Source organism: Podarcis gaigeae, assembly GCF_964106915.1.
Source record: "Podarcis gaigeae genome assembly, chromosome: 9".
Taxonomy (NCBI): domain Eukaryota; kingdom Metazoa; phylum Chordata; class Lepidosauria; order Squamata; family Lacertidae; genus Podarcis; species Podarcis gaigeae.
In genome coordinates this window covers 25,378,233-25,403,333 of record NC_139685.1, presented here as the reverse complement: position 1 = coordinate 25,403,333, position 25,101 = coordinate 25,378,233, and the positions used below count along the sequence as shown (strand labels likewise).

The following is a 25,101-nucleotide window of genomic DNA, read 5'->3' as shown; positions in this document are numbered from 1 at the left end:
TAAGAAACAAACAAAACAGGACAGCTCAACTTAACACATGATGTGATGAACTTCTGCTATTTGTACTTCCTGCATGCAGGACACACACAAAGAACTCTCCTCCTTAAAAGGACTGGAAATAAGGCTTGATAAAATAAAAACTGCATCTTATTTAGGGTGAAGATAATACACTTGATGACAATTAAGCAAGTGGCCTTTGAGAAGATTTTTCACTAGTGCTAGTGTGTGAAAACGGTCAAGAACCAAGAACCTTCACATAGTGGATACATCAGGAGCAATCCCTGACGCCCGGGCATCTTCACTTGGTCACATGACAGGACCTGACAATCAGCTGATTGTTGCACCTTGTGCTGAACGCTTTGCAGGCATAGGTGGAGGTTCCTCACCAGCCCTACCATACTCTGAATTATAACTTTGTTAATGGTCCTACCTTAAAGGATAGCCTAGGTTAAAAAACCCTGGTGAGGTTTTCCCAAGTGGGTCCATGGCGTTGTTGTGCTCTGGTAACCTCAGGGTTGGGTTACTGCAATGTGTTAGATGTGTGGCTGCCTCTGAAGACGGTTCGGAAACTTCAGATGGTGCAGAATTCAGCAGCCAGGTTGCTCACCAGAGCAAGACGGTTTGAGCATATTACACGGTTTGAGCATATTACACCAATCCTGGCCCGACTGCACTGGCTACCAGTTAGTTTCTAGGCCCAATTGAAAATGCTGGTGTTGACCTCTAAAGCCTTAAATGACTCAGGACCGCAATACATCAAGAACCGCCTCTTTCCACATGAACCTTCCTGGACCCTGAGATCATCTTCTGAGGCCCTCCTTTGGGTGTCTCCTCCTTGAGAGGTCCAGAGGGTGGCAACACAAGAAAGGGCCTTCTCTGCAGTGGCTCCCCATCTGTGGAATGCTCTCCCCAGGGAAGTTCACCTGGCGCCTTCATTGTACACCTTTAGATGCCAGGCAAAAACATTCCTTTTTAACCAGGCCTTTGCTTGATTTGATTTACATCCTATGCCCTTTTAAAATGTGTTTTTTTTTGGGGGGGTGGCCTATTGGGTTGCTTTTTAATTTTTATTAGGTATTTTGCAGTTTTATATCCTGATTTTATTCTTTGAACTGCCCTGAGACACCCAGGTATAGGGTGGTATATAAACAACAACAACAACAACTTTACAATGGTGAATTCTTGTTAAATGCATACTTTATCTCATATTATGATTAGAGAGTGCAGATGGCCTTATTTCTACAGCCTCTCTTCCTTGCCTGATTAAGAATATTCTAGTCAGAGTTGTAGCTATCATTTGTGGGGGGGATAGCTGGGGTTTTTTTGCCCTGGGTGAAGCCTCCAGAGAGGCCCCATCGAGGCTCCCAGCCTGTGTGTGTGTGTGTGTGCGCGCGCAAAATAGCGTGAGGGAGATGCCAAACTGGGTCTTTTGACCCAGGTGAAATAAAGCCTAGTTTTGCCCCTGACTCTAGTGCTCTGTACTTAGGACAAGAAAATACCGTATTTTCGCTCTATAAGACGCACCAGACCACAAGACGCACCTAGTTTTTGGAGGAGGAAAACAAGAAAAAAAATATTCTGAATCTCAGAAGCCAGAGCAGCAAGAGGGATCGCTGCACAGCGAAAGCAGCGATCCCTCTGGCTGTTCTGGCTATTGGGATAGCTGCGCAGCCTGCATTCGCTCCATAAGATGCACACACATTTCCCCTTACTTGTTAGGAGGGAAAACGTGAGTCTTATAGAGCAAAAAATACGGTACAAGTTAGGAGGAACAGCCATTTCCTTCTCCAAGTGCTCCAGCTCACAGCATCCACAAATGCACAGAGATTAACCAGAATCCAAGCAGGATCTTGTTCTGACAGCTGAGCTTCAACAAGCAACGCCAGGGGAAGCCTGAGAGAAGGCGACAGTGGGCAAGCTTCATAGACAAACTCATGACCCTTCAGTGAGAACGGTATTTGGTCGAGTCCCAAAGAATCAAACACTGCATTTATTTATTACAAGAGCAAAAGCAGAGCGGCCATCATGATCATAGCCTACTTCTCACTGGAATCCAGGAGGCTTTCAAATGGATGCACTGATGATCTGAGATATATCGCAAGCTGTCAGCCTCTCAGGCAGCTGGATAAGCCGTCAAGACAATGTGAGCGGGAAGAAAGCTCGGGTAAGGTTCTCCACAACACATTGGCATGTTTCCCAGTACATCAGAGGCCTGAATGACCAAATGCTATGGTACAATTCATACACCCAATTCCTGCACAGACACTTTCTGTGCTGAGGTACTTCTCCCCTAACTTTCGCAGGGGTACAAGGGTAGCTTCATAGCTTTTAAACTCGTATGCATGTCAGAAGCAATGATTCCAGGGGATATGGACAGCTCCTGAAAGCTAAGAGCACACGCATAAATAGACATAAGGTGCTCAAAGTGGTGCAGGATTGGCACTACAGTGGTACCTCAGGTTAAGTACTTAATTCGTTCCGGAGGTCCGTTCTTAACCTGAAACTGTTCTTAACCTGAAGCACCACTTTAGCTAATGGGGCCTCCTGCTGCCGCTGCGCCGCCGGAGCACAATTTCTGTTCTCATCCTGAAGCAAAGTTCTTAACCTGAAGCACTATTTCCGGGTTAGCGGAGTCTGTAACCTGAAGCGTATGTAACCTGAAGCCTATGTATGTAACCTGAGGTACCACTGTACTTTTAGGCAGGGTATATTTTTCTTGCCTTTTTCTTGCCAGGGAAGGGGAGAGGTGCTTCTGCGATTATCTGCTTCAGCTACCCAAAAACCCCCAAGCAAAAACCCCTGACTGGCCTAGGATACTATGTGCCTCGACTTGGCAGGGGAATGGCAGCATTCGAAATACGCCAGGCACCAAGGACATTTTGCACTTGGCTATCAGCCGCTTGCAACCAAGTGAAGATACCTGGATGCCAGGATGGCGCCTGATGTCTCCACCATCTGGAGATGCATGCCCAGTGATCCTTGGATGTTGCCTGTTTTCACACACTAACAACACATCCTTTAGAATTCTATGCCCCATATTTTATCTGCACAATCAGAACAAATTTCAGGAACCAAAAAGTCGCATACGACTTTCGAGCAGTCTAACCCCAAACGGCAACAAGACATTCTGTTTTGGCAAGTGTAACCCTGATCTGAGGAGCTGTTTGGCACCTAGCTTATTTATTTGAGTTTCTAAGAGTGGGTCTAGGGCACTATGTGCCTCTCCTTGCTTTTCCGTATCAGTCAGAAGAATGTTATCGGGCCAGTCCTGGAATAATGATCACATGGAATTCAGCTCAGTGAGAATGTTGTAGTCTTTACAGCTGCAAATATATACTTCAAAATGGATATCTGATGCTGGCAGAAGACTCTCCAAAGTTAGTTGGGGTGGAGAGTAAGATTTCTAGGGCTTAATCAAAGCTTCAGTGCCATGCGTTGGGATTTGCACATTCCCATTAAGAGGAAAACCATAAATAAATGATGCAATAGGAAACACCACAGTATTTGCATACTTTATGCAGGTTGGAAAATTCAGCTTTCTTGATGCAGAATTTGAACTGCTTTGGCACAGAATCTCCATTCTTTTTTTAAAAAAATACAAACAGCCATGCCTAAAAGACAAGGAATCTGAGGATCTAGTGTGCTGTGACTGTGGAACCCCCAAGGACTGGAATGCAAGACTGTATAGCGTGGCCACAGAATTCTCTTGTACAGGGTGATGAATAAAATGGATTCCATGCTATTATAGGGTATATTCATTAACTTATCCGTCTTTTATTTAAAGCGAAAATCCTACTGAAGACAGCCACCCCTTATTCCAAGCACATTATTATTGGAAAGATGGTATTTGCTGGACTAAAGAACAGATCAAGAGTTGTGTTTGTAGCCTTGGCCTAAATAGCATAACCCATCCGGCTAATTCACGGTCTCCCTGTAGCAAAAACAGCAGCCTTCACATTCCTTGATATTTATCAGCCATAGAATCAAAAGCAAACAAGACATCTTGACATCCTTCACCACACAGAATTATTTAAAAGCCACCCTGACCCTTGTTGCACAGGAATAAGGTAAGAAACATGACTGGAATGGCTTATCTCATTGGGAGTTAGCTGCCTCAATACTCATGGTCAATACATGGATTCTAAGCTTTAAAATGTTCAGAAAACTATGAAAGTTCTAGCTAAGGTTATACCTTTTAAAAAATTAAGCATACAGATGAAAGAGGCTGGCGGAATGGCATATAAACACTTGTTTGGGAATGCCATTGTTTATAAGGATGTTGATGCAAGCTGCACACAATTTCTGAGGTGTGCTTAAGGTCTCCCTTGCAATTTCAGAGGGTGGTGGCGTGTTACCACCATGTAGTGCAGCCAACACGAAATGTCTTGGGCTAGCTTCTAGAAAAGTTTAGAGCTGACCGTGTTCCATTGCAGCAGACATCCTACACAAGAAAGCAACGAACAAGGCCCATTTGAATTCCATTTCACACAGAGAAGAAACAAGAGGCCAGAAGAAATCTTGGCTCCAAGGCTACCCAAAAAAGTCCACCAGGAATCTAAGCCTCTTACTTCTGGGGCCAAGTCCAGGACCCTGATGAATCCTCTTAAAAAGAAACCTTGAGGCTTTTACTGAGGCTTGATTGGCACTTTAAGAAATGCATGCTCTTGGCTTTGCATTCTTCTGGGCAAGGAAGGAATTTGTGGATCTCTCACTATCTGCTAGTTATGTTTTGGGTGCACAAGGGAAGCAGCAGAGCCCTTGTCCTAATAGCTCTGGACCTCTTATCGTTCCTCACAACAATGTCATTTTATAGGGAAGACTGTATGCAAGACACATTGCCTTGGATTTGGTTATACTTCTGTAATAAGCATAAAAAGGAAGCGGAAACATCTGAAGTTATTTTTGTGTCTTTAGGTCTTTTGGCAATGGAGCTCAAATGCTGGGGTGGGTCTGGTATTGTCTGGAGCCTGTCAGTCCTGCTGCATAGACTCATTTCCTTCTTCCTGTTGCTAGTGAAGTATGAGAAACTTTTGTTTACAATATGGGACCATCCTGTTTGACACAAGCCTTCATTCTTCCCATCCCCCTGAATAGGCGAAAAACTGCAGTTGTCTCCTGCTGAAGTCCCGGGCAGAAGTCTACATGGTTCAATTTCTGTTGCCCTCCCCCAATAAATCCAGGTACAACAGGGATGGGGAACCTGTGGCCACCTGGATATTGTTGTTCTTGATTCAGGTACAAATAGCATGACCAATGGTCAGGGAAAGTAGGAATTGTAGGACAGCAGGATCTAGAGAGCTTTCCCATCTCAGAGCTACAGTCTGCAATACTGCTTCACACTAGAGCAGATGAGGCTCAAAAGATCCTATGTTGCATGGCACTCAAAACACACCTGCCCCAACCCATACATTTTGAATATGACGCTTGTTTGTGTGTGAAGGATCAGCATCATATGTACAAACTGATGCAGGAACACATGAAACATATTTAAACAGAATCAGTCCAACCATTTCCATCTAGCCAGTATTATCTGACCTATTTTTAACAAGGAATTTCATGAACTCATGATATATGGATATATCACAATGTCTGAAATACGGATGGAGCTACAGAGAGGCATTGGCTGGCATCATGGGTTTCCCACATTGTGATTTTGCATAGTGCACACACACACACACACACACACACACACACACCCACCATGATTCACAATATATTGCTAGATCAAAAATTACAAAACCAGTACCATGCTATGGGCTTGAAACCAGTTTTGGATGATATATTGCCCAGCCCTAACACACACCATGAATCACGATATATCAAAAACTATGAAACCAATATCACGATATGGACTTCAAACCAGTTTTGATAATATAGGTTTGCCTGAATCTTGTAACACTGAATAGCTCTGTCAAAAGCAACTGATACAAGAGAGCCAAGTGCTCTGACCTATTAAATACTCAGGCCCAAAGCAGCACCAATCCATATACCGTACCTTCCATCATGTACATTTCAAGTAAAAGCCTGGAACAGAAGACCATAGCCACCAGCAATAATTTTAGGAAAATCTTTTAGCATTTGAAAGGGACAATATATTCCATGCATATCAATAGGCATGTCTCCTAGTCTCCTGTGGCAACTAAGGACCCCCTGGTTCTTGCCCCAACCCAAACTATTAGGCCAGAAAGGACCGGTATAGGTGCATTGAGGCAAGTAACCTTTGTGATCTTATTTCCAGGGCTGACAATCAGCCACTGAACTTTCTGCTGTATGAAAAAGGTTCTTCAGACAGGGGGTTCAAAGATATTCCCTCCATCTGCTCCAAACAGAAAGGTAACGTGGTATACCAAGCTCAGCAAATGAAAACGAGAGGCAACATGAAGCCTGTTGGTGGCTTACTGGCCAGAGAGATGCTGACCTAATCAAGCTCTGGTGACACTTTAAGAAAAAGCACTCAATCTGCTTGGCTATTACCTTATTTCTCATTCATTACAAATTGCATTGCAAGTGTAATCAGAGACACAATATCCGCACTGTTGGGAATTCCTTGATCCAGCTGAGACACCCAGCAGCTCCCAGTGGCTCAAGACAGAAAATAATTCTTTTAACTGATGACTGTGATAAAGTTACAATACCTCAAAAACCACAAAATCTGCCCTTGGGGGAGAAAAAGGAAAGCAAACCCACTCGTATTGCTAGATAAGGCGTAAGTCAAAACCTGGGGCGTGCTGCTCACAGGCAAAACATTCTGCTCGATTGCCTGAAATTTCATCTTCGGGGAGCAGGAAGCAGAATGTTAGCCGGACAAGGTCATTTATCTTGGGACCTCTTTGGTCTGCCTGGGGCCACCACAGTCTGGTTCCATTATAATCAACACAACCTGCATGTTTCAGGACACTTCTATTTATTTACTGTAGGGCAGCAACACCTGGGGAGCTCCAGATGTTGGGTTACAATAGGCATCATCCATGAGCTCTGGCCATGATGTTTACCCCTGCTTTAGAGCAGCCTTTTACAACCTGGTTTGGGCTACAATTCCCATCCATCTCAGCCAGCATTGCAACAGTCACGAGACGGTATAAAAACATTTCTACAGACGACTCACAAATTATGTGCGCTTAACTTGTGCTTCCTGTGCTTGGCCGAAAAACTTAGGGGGGGGGCAGACATCCTGGGTGGGTGTGTGTGTGTGGGGGAGCTAGCAATTCCACCAGTCATAGCAGTTGCCTTGGGAGAGAATTTGGGGGTGCAGGCAGAGTGTGTGTTGACTATGCAAGATTTTGGCTTTATGTGCTATCCCCGGCATGCAACCACCGCATAAGTTGGGAGTCAACTGTATACCACTATATCATAAAAATATCAAAGTGGTTTACAATAATATCTACATCCAGTACAAATGCACAAAAATTAGAATCAGAGACCATCAGCTAACCACAATGGAAGGATGTATTCTTGACTGCCAGTATAAGCCTGGAGATATAGTAAAGTTTTCAGCAGGCATTGAAAAGTTGAAATCAAGGCTGACTGCTGAATCTCTCTTGGTGGAACATCCCAGAGGACTGGGTTGATGACACTAAAGGCTCCATTTTGTCTTGATGTCGAATGAGCCTTGCTAACTCAGGGGACTAGCAATGACACACTTGCAGATGATCTCAAGTGACTGAGCTAGGATATAGGGGTTCAGGTAAGCTGTTCAGGGCTTTGCAAATCAAGACAAATATCTCGAGCCTGGATCAGTAGTGGATGGGTGCAGATGCTTTAACAAGCCATGTTGTTGGCCATGTTTCCCAATCGGCAGTCTGCCTGCTGTATTCTGCACCAGCTGGGTCTGCCAAACCAGGCCCAAGGGCAGCCCCATGCAGAGGACATTGTAGTAATCCAGCCTTGAGGTCACAAGCACATGGACTCCAGTCACCAGGCTATAGCTAGCAAACCAGGCAAAGCCGAAGGAACTCCAAGTCACAGAGGATGACTGAAGGGCACCAGGCTCCAGAGGAAGTGAACTGCAGAGAGCAGGATGTAGATGGGTACTTACCATGCACACTTCTCTACAGCTTCCTTTTCCCTTTCCAAATTGTTCTTTAAATTATGCCAGTTCAAACATCCATTTGAAGAATTAGATGAGAGAGACTTTCAAAGGAGAAATAAAGGGGGGGGGGGCATCAGTGATAGCTTTCCCCCCTTTAAGCAGCTTCTGAGTCTAATTTGGAAGGGAGATTCAAAAGCAGGTTTTGAGTTGTGTTCATGTACATGTGTGAGGGGGTGGGCACTTTTTAGCTGAGTAACCAAATCATGAGTGCTAATAGAAGTTAAGACGCATCCATCATATTGGATCCTACTCCCTAATGCTGAGGGATGCATTTCTTGAGACTTGTCTGCCCAGCATCTTCCTGAGCTACTGAGCTGGCAAGTTAATGCAAATCAGTCATGGGGTGGGGGTGGGTGGAAACAGACACCCTTTCCCCCAGGCCAAAAAAGCATGAACTCTGTTGCACACCTTTGATAGCCAATGCAGATCTTAGAAACTCAAACAGATGGCTTTGTAGTATCAGTTATACAGTCTCTGCAGAGTTGCATCTTTGTGATTATGGGTTCAAGTGCCCAATATCTCTGGGAAGAGAGTTGTTGATTTATTTTATTTTTATTTTGTATTTTTCTGTTGCGAACCACCCTGTGATCTTCAGATGAAGGGCAGCATACCAATTTAATAAATTATAATGATAATAATGATGATGATAATAATAATGCCAGGGACCCATAGCTTAGAAAGTGTTTGGAGGACAACTGAAGCTAAGCTGTTGAGCAGCCTTGCACAGATGTTGTTGGACTACAACAATCAGCTGCAGCCAGCCTCATGATGTGCTTGTAGTCCAAAAAAACATCTGGAGGACACCAGGTTGTGAAAGGTTGCTGCAGAGTAGATGCTTTGCCTGCATAAACATGCCAAGTGCAACCCCAAGCATTTCCAGAAGAACCTCAGAAATCTGGACTTGGGAAAGATTCCACTCAAGACCTTGGAAATCTACCGAGAGCCAGGGGAGCAATACTAGAGGAGATGGAGGAATGGTCTGGCTCAGTTTCCTCTGTTCAGTTGTGCCCTCCTTACCCAGCAAAGGTGAAAGATACTGAATTGTGGGCATGTGCACACTGGAGAGTAGGAGATGTTCATTCTTGTTCATTCTCTGGATAAAAGACCAATCCTATCCCAGACCTCCTTAAAACTGGATGCTAAAAGAGCAAACTCTTGCTCTTGGTATGCTATTAATTAGGCAGTGCTGATCTATGCATGCTTGCTCAGAAGTAAGACCCACAATGTTCAATAAACTTATTCCCAAATAAGTGCAACACAGGAATTCAGCCCTCATTCACATACTCATTTGACCAGAGACATTTAAGTATTCAGTACACTTTGAAAGCTAAGATCAAGGATGACAATACAGTGGTACCTCAGGTTAAGTACTTAATTTGTTCCGGAGGTCTGTACTTAACCTGAAACTGTTCTTAACCTGAAGCACCACTTTAGCTAATAGGGCCTCCCGCTGCCGCTGTGCTGCCAGAGCACGATTTCTGTTCTCATCCTGAAGCAAAGTTCTTAACCCAAGGTACTATTTCTGGGTTAGCAGAGTCTGTAACCTGAAGCGTATGTAACCCGAGGTACCATTGTACCAACAGCAACCTATAGATGACTACTAAAAAAAGGGGGAGAGCAATACCCACATGTTAGAGAGAATTAACTTAAATGTGTCACACCCAATTTGTGGCCATTTAGGCACAGTCTCCATTAGCTTAATGGAAACATTTGGTTCACAATGATGCTACAAGCATGCCATTGGCAAGTTTTTGTGAAGAGAGAAAAAGAGAGACAGGGAGGGTGGTACCTAAGGTAGCCAGACAACAAAAAGAATTTGTTTTCTGTTTGTGCTAGAAATACAAGGCATTGTTTACAACTAGCAGGGGGTGTTGCTCCTTAAAAAGGATCAAAGGCTGTCCGATGACATCATGAGCCGGGCACCAGGGCTCAAAGGGGAGGGCATCTGGCTCCTAGGAGCCACCACACTAATTATTGAAGAACTTCAAAAGGGAATTCAAGCTTCCTCTTCTCTTCGCCCCTTCAAAACACACATCCAACTTAACCCTTTCATCTGCTGCTCCCTTTAAGGCATACCTATGTACACAAGCTGCTCACGAAGCGAGGCATTGCATCTTACAGCATTTGGCTGGGTGGGGGGCGGCAGCGACTCAACTAATTGAAAACACATTTCAATGAAAGGCTGCCACATGGCCTCAACAATTCAAGGATTTTCTGCTTTTCCTGTTTCCCTAGGAGCCTTCGGCTGCAACCTTGAATACACTTAAATGAGACTCCCTCCCATGTTAATGTTGCTAAATTGGGAAACTGAATAATATTACCCCAATAGCAGATTGGTGTGCTACTGGTGATAATCGTCTTCCAGCTGGGACGATAATTAAGGGAAATTAAAGTGGACATTGGGGGAGGGAAAGTTCATGGAAGAATGAAAATATGTTGTAAAATGAGAGTGGAATGAAGCAGTCCCTTATATACCATGTGAATTCGCTACTGAGAGGAAACGCGGAAGACAAAAGCACTTTATGTCAGGCAAGGAAGTTGGAGATTGAGCAGGAGGGAAACGATGAACATGAAAGAAACCAGATCGGAGGGAAAGGCAGATGCCCTACATTTCTGACGGGGGAGAAGATTCCCCGACGGCTCGCAAAGAGCTCGCCTACGTGCAAAGATAAGGGTCTCTTGCTCCGCTCTCTTGCCCTTTCGCCTCTTGCTCGAGACCCCCCCCCTCAGCATAACAAAAGCAGGAGCCGAGCCACGTCGATCTTATCAACTGATCGCGAAAAAGAAACATCTTCCTTTGCTGATGGGGAATCTGCCGCAAGCTAGAGACTGCGAGTTGCTCGCAGCCAAAATATGTGCGTGTGTGTGTGTGTGTTTAAATCGCACCTAGGCGAGCATCTCTGTACAACCGTCTCCAAAGCAAAGCTTGCCTTTCCGTGCACCTCTGAAGTCAATTTCCCGCCCTCTCCGCAAGAGAAGCACGGCCGAAGCCCCATTAGCCGAGGAGCTTATGCAACCCTCGAAGTGGTGCCTCCGCAAGAGAATTTACTTCGCAGGCATGCGCGCCAGCAAAACCGTTCCGTCTTAATCCTCCTTCATTTCAGCTCCCTGCCTGTTCCCCAGCTCGCCCTGGAACACGCGAAGCAACAAACGGAGGGGAGCACCTCCGCTGAGCGCGTGCAGAGTGCTTTCGGCCTCGCCGTCGAGGTTCTGGGATCCGGAGTGAGCCCGCCCCCTTTGGGCAGACAAGCCGAGGGCGCATTCAGAAGACAGTATAAGCCGAAAGCAGCGCGTCTGCCTGCGCGCTCCCCGAGCCCGTCCCGTCTCACCCGCGAACAGACGGCGGAAGCTTACGTGTTAGTATCATGATCTCCTGCTTCTCTTTGCACATCGGACGGAGGAACGTCGCCGCCAGGCTGCAGGCTGGGGGGGGGGGGGTGGTGGTGAGGGGAACGTCCCGTCCCCGGATAGCTCCTCCGGGCAGCGTCTCAGCTCATCTTTCCCTCCCCTCCCGGGAGCGCAATGTTTCTCCGCGCCGCCTTCGCCCGTCTAAGCTGCGAGCCCTTCAGGCGCCAGGCAGGCAAATGCGGCTGCTGCTCCCGCTGCTGCGTCGCCTGGCCGGCGAAGCCATCGCCCCACCTTCTCTCTCTCTCTCCAGGTTCCTTTCCGTCGAGGAAGCGTCCCTAACCTCCCGTCCCGCCCCCGCTGGGCTGCTGCGCGGAGGAGATCCGGCAGAGGAAGTCTCCGGGCGCCTCCTGCGCGGCGCTTCGAAGGAACCAGAGATTCGCTCGCAGGGCGCGCTCCGGCTACTAGAATAAGCATCGGCTCCTCGCCGTCGCCGCTCAAGCCGGGGAAGCCGCGCCCACCGCCCACCCCTCGGGTGCCTTTCCCCGAATTCCAATGGCTTGCTCTCGGAGCTGATCTGGCTCCGTGTGGTCTCTGCATACTGACTGGAAGCTGCTGTCCAGAGTTTCAGGCAGGAGACAAGCTCACCTGGAGATTGAAAAGCAGTTTTGCCCAAATCTGCTTTCCTCCAGATGCTTGGAAGTAGAACTCCCATCAGCCCCAGCCAGCGACACCAAGCTCCACCACTTAGCTACAGCCTTTCCTCGAAGGTAAAGGTAAAGGGACCCCTGACCATTAGGTCCAGTCGTGATCGACTTGGGGGTTGCGGCGCTCATCTCGCTTTATTGGCCGAGGGAGCCGGCGTACAGCTTCCGGGTCATGTGGCCAGCATGACTAAGCCGCTTCTGGCGAACCAGAGCAGCTCACGGAAATGCCGTTTACCTTCCCGTTGGAGCGGTACCTATTTATCTACTTGCACTTTGACGTGCTTTCGAACTGCTAGATTGGCAGGAGCGGGGACTGAGCAACGGGAGCTCACCCCGTCATGGGGATTCGAACCGCCGACCTTCTGATCGGCAAATCCTAGGCTATGTGATTTAACCCACAGCGCCACCCGCGTCCCTTCCTCGAAGGTAGGGATGGGGTATCTAACATCCAAAGGCCAAGAACCAGGCCCTCCAAACGTCCCCAGGTCACACCCTTCATTGGCCCCCCCTCTGTGCTCAAGTAAAGTTTGCTTGGCTGGAATGTCTCTTGCTTGTCCTGTAAGCATAGAGCTTACAGAGCGGTATGTAAATGTGGGCCTGCAAAATAAGGGTAACATTTGTATGAGTTGCTCCACCCACTTTTGCCTCTGGCCATGCCCACTGCTGGCATGTGGCCCTCTGAAGGCTGCTCAGAAGACAACGTGGCCCTTTGGGCCAAAAAAGTTTCCCCACCTCTGCTATAGCTGTCCTTGGAGTTCTCCTCTGGAGAAATCATCTAATCTTGTCACCCAACGCTTGGCTTGATTCGGAGGAGCTGGAAACAACAACAACAAAACCTCTGCATGGAAATTTAGTTTGCCTTTTGTACAGGTTCAGAGGTATAAGATACAGAGCTGCATTTTTGCACCGTGTCTCATTTCAATTCGCAGTGGCATGTTGTACCTTCAGCCCCACCCAGTCAGCCTCTCAGCCAACCACTCCTATGCTATGGAAATTTACTCCACGTTACCTATTGGTTCTTTGCTGTACACATCAACTTCTGAATCATAGTGGAAATTCTGCAGTGAGGAACCTGGATCTGATTCATAAGGCAACCTTTTCCCTGCTCCGCATACTTTCAGCATAACTCAGCTTTTAAGGATTTGCCAGTACTAATCTGACATGTAAAGAGCAAGGAGACACACCTCCCCTTCAACCCAGGCGTGTAAAGCAAGCTTTATCCATTCTGATGCTGTTATTTTGGTGCTGTCACTTTATCCATTCTGATGCTGCCCCACAATTTGTTTAAATTGGGAATCACAATGTCAACCTTTTATTTTATTTTTACACTTCCCAAATTGTTGACTCTGCAAAGTTGTCCATAGCATTTGCAGTGTTCTTGAAACCAATTTCCATTTAGTGATGGGCAAACTCCACTTGGCTTGATTCAGAATTGGCTAACAAGCTTTCTCAGCAAGTGTTGAGAAAAGAAAGGCTCGTCTTTTCTTCCAGCTTGTACAGTGGTACCTCAGGTTAAATACTTAATTTGTTCCGGAGGTCTGTTCTTAACCTGAAATTGTTCTTAACCTGAAGCACCACTCTAGCTAATGGGGCCTCCTGCTGCTGCTGTGCCGCCGGAGCACGATTTCTGTTCTCACCCTGAAGCAAAGTTCTTAACCTGAGGTAATATTTCTGGGTTAGCGGAGTCTGTAACCTGAAGCGTATGTAACCCGAGGTACCACTGTAATGTTGGTGGATACATGACGACAGGGTGTCTCTCTCACACACATTATTTACACAGTGCCCTGGGAGCCATAGTTTGAGTGCATTCTTTTGAGTTCCAGTGAATGCAGATGCCGCCTTTTCACAGCTGCTTGCTGGCAACTGCCTAGCATGAAGATGAGACGTATGAACACTGCCAGGTTTTGAATGGACCCAGGGTGGGTTCAGCAGAGCACAGCAAAGTACCGTACATTGACAGTGCATGTGTAGAATCTTGTTCACTATACCAAGCTGGAGAAGGACTCCTGGGGGAAATGGCCACTCATCCTGGTGGGGATTAACAGCAGCAGAGGGCTAATGGCCCTTCTCTCCTGTTTCTGGGCTTCCCATAGGCATCTGGTTGGTCTCTCTAGAAAACAGGGTCCTGGTCTGATCCAGGAAGGATGTTGGTGTTGGCTAAAAAATGGAAGTGAAGGCAATCCACTGAAAGTCTCAGCAAGTGTCACCCAAATGATGGAGGTCCATTTCCAAGGTGCCATACAAGCAGACACCAAGCAGTTCAAGAAACTGAAACAGGGGTACCAACTTCTATAAAATATTGGGGCCCCCAGGTAAGCTCTGCCCTGCATAATCAATCACATAATGTGGTGCACAGACACCATTTGAATGGCAATGTCCATCACCCCTCGATATATATTTTTTTGGGGGGGGAGTGAAGCCCCCTTGATCCCTAAAAGTTGGCTCCTATGAACTGAAATGAGAAGTTCATTATTATTATTATAATTAGAACCAGCAATATTCAGTTCATACCCAGAATTAGCAGTTTAAAAGTTGACCCTCCCCCAGGTATTAAGGCCTCCTTTTATAACTGTTTAAACTTGGACCTCAAACCTGGTCAACCACAGCCAATGATCATGGATGGTGGTGTTCTTGCTTCACATAGGCCTGCTCTACTGCTTCAGTTTGCAGAAGCGGCATGTTTGCAAGTGTTGTATAATATTTGTTCTGTATCATTTGTTCTGTAGCAGCAGCTATGTTCTGGAAGGCAACTATTAAGCCTTCTAGCTTCCATGCTTTGTTGTGTATCTGTGTATGTTTGCAACTGTGCACTCTCAAGACTTTTGTCTAGATGATTCTACACACACCTTCCTTGTATGCATTCTGATCCCCATCAGACTGCATTTCTCCATAAGATCTCTATTTCCCCCTCATTATCAATTTTTGGAGACTTCCAGTCTGCCTAGCAGTCACTTTTAACTGTGGCATAGCCAAAGCGAATAGTATGTTTTCAAAGTGGACATCAGTTTTGGATTACTCGAAAATCAGGGAATATTCTGTTTAGAGTATGGATGTTTACAAAACAGCAACCGCCAGGACAACACAGTTACCATTGTCTTGTGTCTGAACAAAGTCAGGAATAAATATACCCTCCACCCAACCCCACCCTGTATTCTGACCATTTAATATAATTTAAATAAGGGTCACAGGGCCAAACCTTGAAAGAAACCTAATGATCATATACTGATTTGGAGGCCATGCCTATTAACAGAAGGAAGATCCTTTTTTAGGGTCTGTGTGTAATGGAGTCAAAGAGTTCAAGATGGATGGCAAAGTATCTGTGAAAGTTTGCCCCACAGGCACAGCAATTCACTCTAAGAGGTGTATTCTGCCTGTTTTTAACTGCATTTGCAAGATGGGGGACTGATAATAAGGACTTCATTGTCTTCTCTTTTCCCTCCAAGGTCCAAGTGCCCCGATTGCTAGCTGCATTCTCTCTGTCACTGCCTCTTTGAAACAGAATGGTACAGAGAAGTCACAATTTGTAACAGGGCATCTGACTCGCTCACACAAACCCTGGATTGTAAAGCCAAGTGCTGGTATAAATATCCTTCCAGCAAACACCATGATAAATTATGGGGCACCCCTCCTGTGCACGAGATATAAGGCCTCTCGCTCCAGTTTGCTGGACTGAACTCTGAAGAACCTTTTCCCTCTAACCTTCCTCCCTCAACATGAAAATGTGGTTCAGGAGCTTATAATATTTGTGTTCATTTGTTGATAATACATTTCATTCAACAACAAAAGCACCATTCTTTTCTTTCCCTCCCCAGTGGTGGTGGTGGTGGGGCAGGAAGTAGAGTATTACATAAAGGAGCACTTCCCTGCAGAAGATGTTTCTGACAGAAAAAAATTATTTAGATGCTGAAAAGGAGGAAGTTATTTTTAAAAAAACCCTCCACAAACAGATATATTAAAGATGCAACAAGATTCTTTGTTTCTTTGAGGCTAAAAAGCATACCTGACTTCCGGACTTTTTTCCCAGCTGGAACTTGCCGGAACTCAGTTCTGGCGCCTCTCAGGTGGTGCCATTGCCATTCTAAGAGAATAAGGGTGAGTTCCAGCAAATATTATAAGCTCCTGAACCACACTTTTTCATGGTAAGTTCCAGCACCTCTTTCCCCCCTAGAAAAATAGCAATGCTAGACCACAGCTTAACCTGAACCAGCTTCCACCAGCTTTGCTTCCACATTAGAGCTCTTTCTAGACACTAAGGGCCTTTCCCTATCTCAATTAGCTGGCAGGAAGTTAAAATGAAGGTTCCACACAACATATTATAGCTGATGCTCTCTGGATCTTTTGTACTAAAACTCCAGCATGGTGATGGAAATTGTAGTCCAAAACATCTTGAGGGTGCAGGCTTGAAAAGGGCAGTATTATGTTACGTTATATGGCATTACCTTACGGTTTGTTTATACAGTGGTACCTCGGGTTAAGTACTTAATTCATTCCAGAGGTCCGTTCTTAACCTGAAACTGTTCTTAACCTGAAGCACCACTTTAGCTAATGGGGCCTCTCGCTGCTGCCGCACAATTTCTGTTCTCATCCTGAAGCAAAGTTCTTAACCCGAGGTACTATTTCTGGGTTAGCGGAGTCTGTAACCTGAAGCGTATGTAACCTGAGGTACCACTGTACATTGCTTTTTGGCTGACAGGCTCATCAGGCGGTGATTAGCATATTAATACAAAAGAAAGATGCAACAACAATACAATAGATCAGCCAAAATGATATAAAACAGCAAAATCACAAAATGTCCACCAGTTACACAGCAAATATGTGTTCCTGATCTACATTTGTGTTTTCACCACAGGCATAGTATTCCACCTCTCATTGGAAGCCAGGTTAAATGTCTCTCTCACACATGGGTGCTCCAATCTCTGAACTGGGAGCAAGCCTACCCACAATAAATTGCCCATGGGAAGTGCCCTCAACACACCCAAAAGGAGTGACCTAAAGGGGAGACCCTTATCTTTGGGTGGCATTTCGAAATATATAGACTTTCCCCAAGGAAACCAGCTACAGCTGTTGTTGTGTGGCATTTGAATATAGACTGCATTTTTAATCAAGACTTATATTGGCTTATATCTTGATCAGGTTCCTAAATTAAATGGGCTTAGATTTTCAAATGTTTCATGCCAGGCAGAAAGAACCTTGGCAAGAGGTTTTTCTCCTAAGACAAGGGGGCCCCATTGATTTATAGTAGAAAAACAATTCTCAAAGTCATAAAAAGGGAGAATTACATATGCTGCCCTTGCAGACTGAGAAAACACAATTAAAGGCAAGGGTAAATAGTAAAATAATACCAATGTGCCTCCCAGTAAAATGAGCCAGATCTTCTTTCCAAGGTTAAAAAGGCCAAGAGCAATGGAGAGGCATCTAGCTGGCAGAAAAAGAGAGCATTTTAAAGAAATCTTTAAAAGCTGTTTCTTTTTCTTAAACTGAGAGAGTTAAAAAAGGTTAAATGTTGGGAAAGGCAACTGGCTTGGCTGGAGAAGAAGCATCTAGCTGGCTGGGAAAGGAGGGGGAAAGGGGGGAGGTGTAAACTGAAGAGGCTTCTTTTTAAAAGCTGTTTTTTACTGAGTTCCTTTTTACTTTACAAAGGCTTTATTCTTTTAAAAGGCTACCTATGATAAGTGAATGAAATATATTGGCTTAAATGTAATTATGCAAAGGATTTAAGGAATGCTAGATTCTTATTTCATATGGTTGTAAGAGTTGTATTTATCCTGAAATTAAGTCAGCCACCAGCCTAGCCCCCCTGCTAGACAGAAGACGCCATCCAAGCACTCTTGATATATATGGTTGTCAGGCATTTGTTTAGAAACTTTCAAATGAAGGAAATCTTTCAATATTGATGTGAAACTCAAGATCCTTGACATCTGTTGAACATAAAAATGTAAGATTAAACATTTGTTTTAGAAGGCAATAGGGCAAGGAGGGCAAGGAGGGCAAGAGGTGAGCTGGTAATTAAGATTCCATGTAAGATATATTATTACTTATTTGTCATTTATATATAGCTCTTTGTCTCCCTTATAAGGGCAAGGAAGTGGGTGTATCTTTTGTGGGTGTATCTTTTGTGATTGGTTCTACCAAACAGCCAATAGGAATTTCAACCAGGCTGATTGGACAGAGGCAGCCACAGGAGGAGCAAAGGGGGCTGGATTAAGGGAATATAAGTGCTGGCCAGGATGGCAAGAGGGCAGGCCAGAGCTTGGTAACCATATACCACTGAGCCTCTCATTTATTTGTCTGACAAATAAATTATTATTTTAATTTCTCTATTGCTGCGTTGAATATTTCATTCCAGCTAAGCGTTAACCACAAGCAGGGTGCTACATTTTATGGTGCCACTGTGACTCGGATAAGTGGTCTGCTGGAACGCAGCCCCTTCGCCCTACTGGGCAGGGTACAAGAGAGAGGACCACTGCTTACCCAGCGCGCACTGGTAAATTTTTCCAGGGGGAACGCAGAAGACTCGTCTGTCTGATACCCTGCTCACTGGCGGCGACGGACCGGGGGAAACAGGGAACCAACCAAGGGTAAGTGCACAAAGGGATTTTTGGCCCTCCAATTAATTGGGAGGAAGAGAAGTCTTGATCAAACTTCTGCGTCTCAGTAAGGGGAAACTGAGTACGCTAGGTGGTTGGGTACATCAGATGTTGGTCTGGTGGAGGAAAAGGGAAAATTGGGAGGTAGAGTGTGGTGAAGTATCTAGCGCATTGTATGTGTGAGAAAGTACAGAGCAATCTGTAGCTGACCTGAGTGTGGAGTGACTGAGTGGATACTTCACAGGGCCATACAATGGGAGTTGGGGGTTCAAAGGGGGAAAATACACCTCTTGAGTGTATGTTAAATAATTTTAAGAAAGCCTTCTCAGGGGCATATGGAGTCAAAATGACGCCAGAGCGCTTGAGAACGTTATGTGAACTAGAATGGCCGAAACAAAATACTGAATGGCCATCTCAGGGAACTTTTGATATAAATTTAGTAAGCAAACTTTGGTCTAATATCGCCAAAGAAACTGGAGGGTGCCCAGAACAATTTCCATATATAGATTCCTGGCTGAGCACATTAAATAAAAATCCTCCATGGATAAGGGAATGCAAAGTCAAACGATGCAAATTATTGGCTGTAAAAGCTGAAGCTAGGAAAGGAATCTTGCCAAATAAACTCAAACCCATTTTTGAGGGACCAGAGGAAGAGGTGCTTCCACCTCCACCCTATGCTCCACATCGAAGGGAGCTTAATTCAAACACTCCGCCAGTTGTAACCCCAAGGCAAGAAAGTGGAATGAATAATGGGAGTGGAGTCACAGAGCTTGATTCCTTGATAGATTATGATAAATATCTTCAGGAGGCATTGGAGTCCTATAATAAAGCCCAAGCAGAAGTGGTTATTCCACCTGTGACTCCTAATAGACCTGCATCTACAGTCTCCTTTAGTGGAACAACTGATTGCCCACCCCAAACCCCTGTACATCCAAGTCCTAGAGAATTATTACAGAAGTTACAGGGAGACCTTAATCGGTCAGCAAGCAATACAGCCAGGCGTATAAAGCTGCTAAAAGAACGCCTTGGGACAAATACCATCCCCTATGATTTGAGGCCCCTAGAGCAAAGCGAAGAGAAAGATCACGTAGTAGCCCCTCTTAGAAGAGTATTTGATGCACTTGAGGAGCCTGCGCTGGTTAACGGGCAACCCGGACCACGGCCACCTCGAACTTCGACCCTGCAATATATTCCATTCACAACTACAGATTTGATGAATTGGAAAACACACACCCCATCTTTCGCAGAAAAACCTCAGGCTATGATGGACTTGGTGACTTCAATAGTAAATACTCATAGTCCTACTTGGACAGATTGTCGCCAGCTCCTAAATACTCTTTTCACCACTGAGGAAAGGAGAGACATAATTGAAAAGGCACAGATATATTTGCGTGAGCAGGCCAGAGTGGGAAATATTTTTAATATTGACCGTCATCTCCAAGATAACTTTCCCTTGGAAGATCCTAATTGGGATCCAAACAATGGAATTCATCTGGCCAGACTTACCACCTACCGCCAGACGCTTGTGCAAGGTATCCGCAGGGCATGCCAGAAGCCCACTAATATGTCTAAAGTCTCAGAAGTAGAACAGAAACCAAATGAGAGTCCAGGAGACTTTTTAGAGAGGCTGCAAGAAGCCTATCGTATATGGACTCCTTTTGACCCTGAAGCCCCTGAAAACAGCAGAATGATTACTGCTACATTTGTGGCCCAGTGCGCTTCTGATATTCGTAAGAAAATTCAGAAATCAGAAGGATGGGAAGGGATGCTGATGAGCCAAATTATGGCCATTGCACGCCGAGTTTATCGGAATAGGGATGAGGCTGAGAAGCAAGAGAAGAAGAAGTGGCAGAAGGAAAAGATGGTAATGCTAGCCACAGCAGTGAAGCAAGACCACCGCCCCTTAAATGGAGGGAGAGGGCGAGGAAGGAATCCACCACTGGGAAGGAATCAATGTGCGAATTGCAAGAAGGAGGGTCATTGGAAGCGGGAGTGTCCTGAACCCCTGAGGTTGGAAGAAGTACGCCCAGGCCCAGGCCCAGGCCCAGGCCCAGGCCCAGGCTCCGGCCCAAGAAACCAGGGACGGGGACGGGGAATGATCCGAAATGGAAGATATCAGAGACCAGGACAAGGACAGAATAGAGACAATTTCATTGGACTGGCAGAAGAGGATTTTACTCAAGACTAGGAACGACCGGACTCCATAAAGTTAGGCTTCCAGGAGCCCACGGTCACGATTCAATTAGGGAGCCATTTAATAGACTTTATGATTGATACTGGGGCTGAATACTCAGTACTCCCAGAACTATTGCAGAAAAAGGCATCCAAAAGTGTAGTCATTAAAAGTGCCACTGGACAGTCAGCTAAGAGGTCTTTCCTCCAACCTTTGGAATGCCAGATTGGGGGACATCGTTTAACCCATCAGTTTTTGTATATACCTGAGTGTCCAATACCTCTCTTAGGCAGAGATATGCTGTCCAAATTGCAGGCCCAAATCACCTTCACTCCTCGAGGTCCAGAAATGAAACTGCCATCAAAAGCAGCAGGAATAATTACCCTCTCAGTACCTAAGGAACAATCATGGCGCCTAATGTCAGCCCTGCAAGTCCAACCCACATTGGATACAGAATTAAACAAGCTCCTCCGAACTCTACAGGTGCCACCAGGAGTATGGGCCGAAAATAGCCCACCAGGAATGGCTAAGAATATAGCTCCAATTGTAGTAACCCTAAAACCTATGGCTACCCCCGTATCTGTAAAGCAATATCCCTTACCCCGGCGAGCAGCAGAGGGCATCCAGAAACATTTGGACCGCCTATTAAAATATGGTCTGCTTAAGCCTTGCCAATCAGAATGGAACACACCCCTTTTGCCTGTTCGAAAACCTGGGACAGGCCAGTGCAGGACTTGAGGCTCGTAAACCAGGCTATCGAGACCTTGCACCCAAATGTACCAAACCCATATACCTTGTTGAGTTTGATCCCACCAGAAGCAACATTTTTTACTGTATTGGACTTGAAAGATGCATTCTTCTGTTGCCGGCTGGCACCACAGAGCCAACCTATATTTGCCTTCCAGTGGGAAGACCCTTTGACAGGAACAAAAGGCCAGCTAACCTGGACAAGATTGCCCCAGGGATTTAAAAATTCCCCAACTTTATTTGGCACTGCCTTGGCGAAGGATCTAACAAGTTACCCCTCAATACCGGGAGAAAAGGTGGTTCTGCAATATGTAGATGATCTTATACTAGCGGCAAAGGATTTTAATACCTGTAAAGAAGGGACAGAGGAACTGCTCCACTTGCTCTGGGAAGCTGGCTACCGAGTTTCCCAGAAAAAGGCACAGTTATGTTTAGAAAAGGTCAAATATTTGGGCTTTGACATCTCACACCAACAACGAGCATTGAGACCAGAGAGGAAAGAAGCTATTTGCCTTATCAAGGAACCTACCACAAGAAAACAACTTAGAGGATTCCTGGGAACAGCAGGGTTTTGTAGACTATGGATACCTGATTTCAGCAGTCTGGCCAAGCCCTTACATGAAAGCACTCGAGGTGCAGAAAAGGACCCATTCGTATGGGGACCTGAGCAGAAACAAGCCTTTTTAGTTATCAAACAACGACTTATGGAGGCACCAGCCCTTGGATTGCCTAATTCGGAAAAACCCTTTCAGCTGTATGTACATGAACAGAATGGGATTGCAGCTGCAGTCCTGACCCAGAGATTAGGAAGTTGGAACCGCCCAGTAGCTTATTTGTCTAAACAATTGGACTCAGTAGCAAAAGGATGGCCTCCATGCCTAAGGGCAGTAGCGGCCACTGCAAGCCTTGTCAAAGAAGCTGATAAATTTACCTTCGGCCAGACGATGTATGTGAATGTACCTCATGCTGTTCTGACACTCATGGAATATAAGGGTAGTTATTGGCTAACGAACCCAAGGATGGCTAGATACCAAGGCCTATTGTGTGAAAATCCCAGGATTCATCTACGAGTAGTGAATATGCTCAATCCAGCGACTTTGCTGCCCCTACCAGAGGTAGATGATGAAGAATCACATGATTGTCTCCAAATAATGGATGAAGTTTATTCCAGTAGACCTGATCTGAAAGATGAACCATTGAAAAATCCAGATGTTGTATATTATACGGATGGTAGCAGTTACCTGCATGAAGGTGCCAGACGAGCAGGATATGCTGTGGTCACCAATGAGGAAGTTGTGGAAGCTGAAGCTTTGCCTGCTGGCACATCAGCACAAAAGGCTGAACTTATAGGCTTAACTAGAGCTCTGCAATTGGCAGCTGGATGTAAGGCAAACATCTATACTGATTCTAAATATGCCTTCTTAACCCTGCATGCACATGGAGCTCTATGGAAAGAAAGAGGTCTAATAGGAGCCCACGGGAAGGCCTTGAAATATGGACCTGAAGTAGAAATCCTGTTAGAAGCAGTATGGGCTCCAGAACAGATTGCTGTAATGCACTGCAAAGGTCATGGACGAGGAAGGGATCCAATAACCAGAGGAAATCATGCTGCTGACAAAGCAGCCCGAGAGGCAGCCCAAAAGCCTGTGGGAGGATTTATAGCAGCCCTCATACCAGAGGTAGTTCCAGAAGAAGTTAAACCTCACTATACCCCAGAAGAGAGGAAGTGGGCTGAACAGGAAGGAGCGGTTGTGAAGGACGGTTGGATGATCCTGCCGGACAATAGGATTTATGTACCTCATCATCTAGCAGGCACAATTGTAAGAAATTATCATGAATCTACTCACCTTGGCGGTACTGCAACCAGAGAGAGTCTCAGTCGGAAGTTGTATATTATTAATCTATCACAATTAGCAACTTGCATTTCACAGAAATGTGTTCTTTGTGCTAAAAACAATCCCAGGCAGGGACCAGTACAACCTCCTGGAATTCAACATGTGGGATATGTCCCCATGGAAAGTCTAATTGTGGACTTCACAGAGCTGGTCCCTTCTAAGGGATTCAAGTATCTCCTTGTGTTTGTAGATACTCTTACCGGATGGGTTGAAGCTTTTCCCACCCGAACTGAAAAGGCACGAGAGGTAACTAAGAGACTCCTCACTGAATTGATCCCAAGGTTTGGATTACCTAGATGCATTGGAAGTGATAATGGGCCAGCGTTCATTGATCAAGTAGTACAAGATGTATGTCGAGTCCTACAAGTAAAATGGAGACTGCATGCAGCATATAGGCCTCAGAGTTCAGGGAAAACTGAAAGAATGAATCGGACTCTGAAAACCCAATTGGCAAAATTAACCCAGGAAACGGGATTGGGATGGGTAGATGTGTTACCCATAACACTGTTTCGTGTTCGGTGTGCACCCACAAAAAGACTTAAGTTGTCACCTTTTGAGCTCCTGTATGGGAGACCGCCCTCCTTTGTTCAGGATATTCCAGCTGACCTTAAACAAATAGGAGATCATGTGACACAGGGACAAGTGCAATCTCTCTCCCGTGTTTTTGTTTCTCTTAACAGGTGGGCCCTCGAACGCACGCCGTGCAGCATTGCCGAGCCGATTCATCAGTTCCAGGCTGGCGATAGCGTATGGGTGAAAGAGTGGAAACGTGATCCACTTGCACCAAAGTGGCGTGGACCTTACACCGTCTTGCTCTCTACTCCAACAGCGGTGAAGGTAGCTGAGGTGACCCCCTGGATTCATCACTCTCGTTTGAAGAAGTCCGAAGGCAGTTGGACGTGCAAAGGTGACCCCTCTAATCCTTTAAAACTAACTCTCTCCAAAAACCCCTGTATCTAGCCCTACCGGGAACGGGCTAGGTCACGGGCAACATTTGACGACCGGCCTGCTGCAGCCACAACCTGGAAGCTGGCTGACCTGCGCACGCCTGAAGCTTGAGGAGCGTCTGAACCAGCGACTGTGAATGGAAAGATTCTCTAATACAATTGATTGACTGCCCCCTTGTGGAACAATTATCAGAGATATTACTCATTGGGGATCCTCGGGATATATGTTTTGGTCTTGGTGGTACCCCATTTCTGTCACTGGGGGAATTATATTGGGGCTAATAATTATTTGCTATCACAATAAGGTAATCTTTTGTGGAAGGAATGCATATACTAGACATCAACATGATTTTATTATTAATCCTGATCCCTTGGGAAGGGGAAGGGTCCTTGAATCTGACCAAATTGGCTAAATATGGATTCAGCCATGACCACAATATGTGGGTAGGTTTAGCTGAAATGGTAGCCAATGTTGCAAATAGGACCAATTGCCTTGTTTGCTCTCTTGGGCCAGATGATTCAGAGGGAGGTATGCCCTTATTACCGATACCATTAGATGCCATTGGTATGGTAAGCGAAATGCCACACCAAACAGAAATACAGAATTTCCC

General features: G+C 45.6%; 1 protein-coding gene across 10 annotated transcripts in view; it reads right to left on the bottom strand.

The window, feature by feature from the left end:
- The window catches only part of DLC1 (DLC1 Rho GTPase activating protein), a 256,092-nt gene that overhangs the window by 37,763 nt on the left and 193,228 nt on the right, over positions 1-25,101 (bottom strand). Inside the window, exon 1 of one of the 10 annotated variants that reach the window (XM_083755326.1) lies at positions 11,444-11,935. The exons of the other annotated variants lie outside the window; for them this stretch is intronic. Within the exon in view, the coding sequence (XP_083611452.1) occupies positions 11,444-11,480 (37 nt within the window). The 5' untranslated portion in view covers positions 11,481-11,935. Of the gene's footprint in view, positions 1-11,443; positions 11,936-25,101 lie in introns of those variants that run through there. 10 annotated transcript variants of the gene reach the window in all.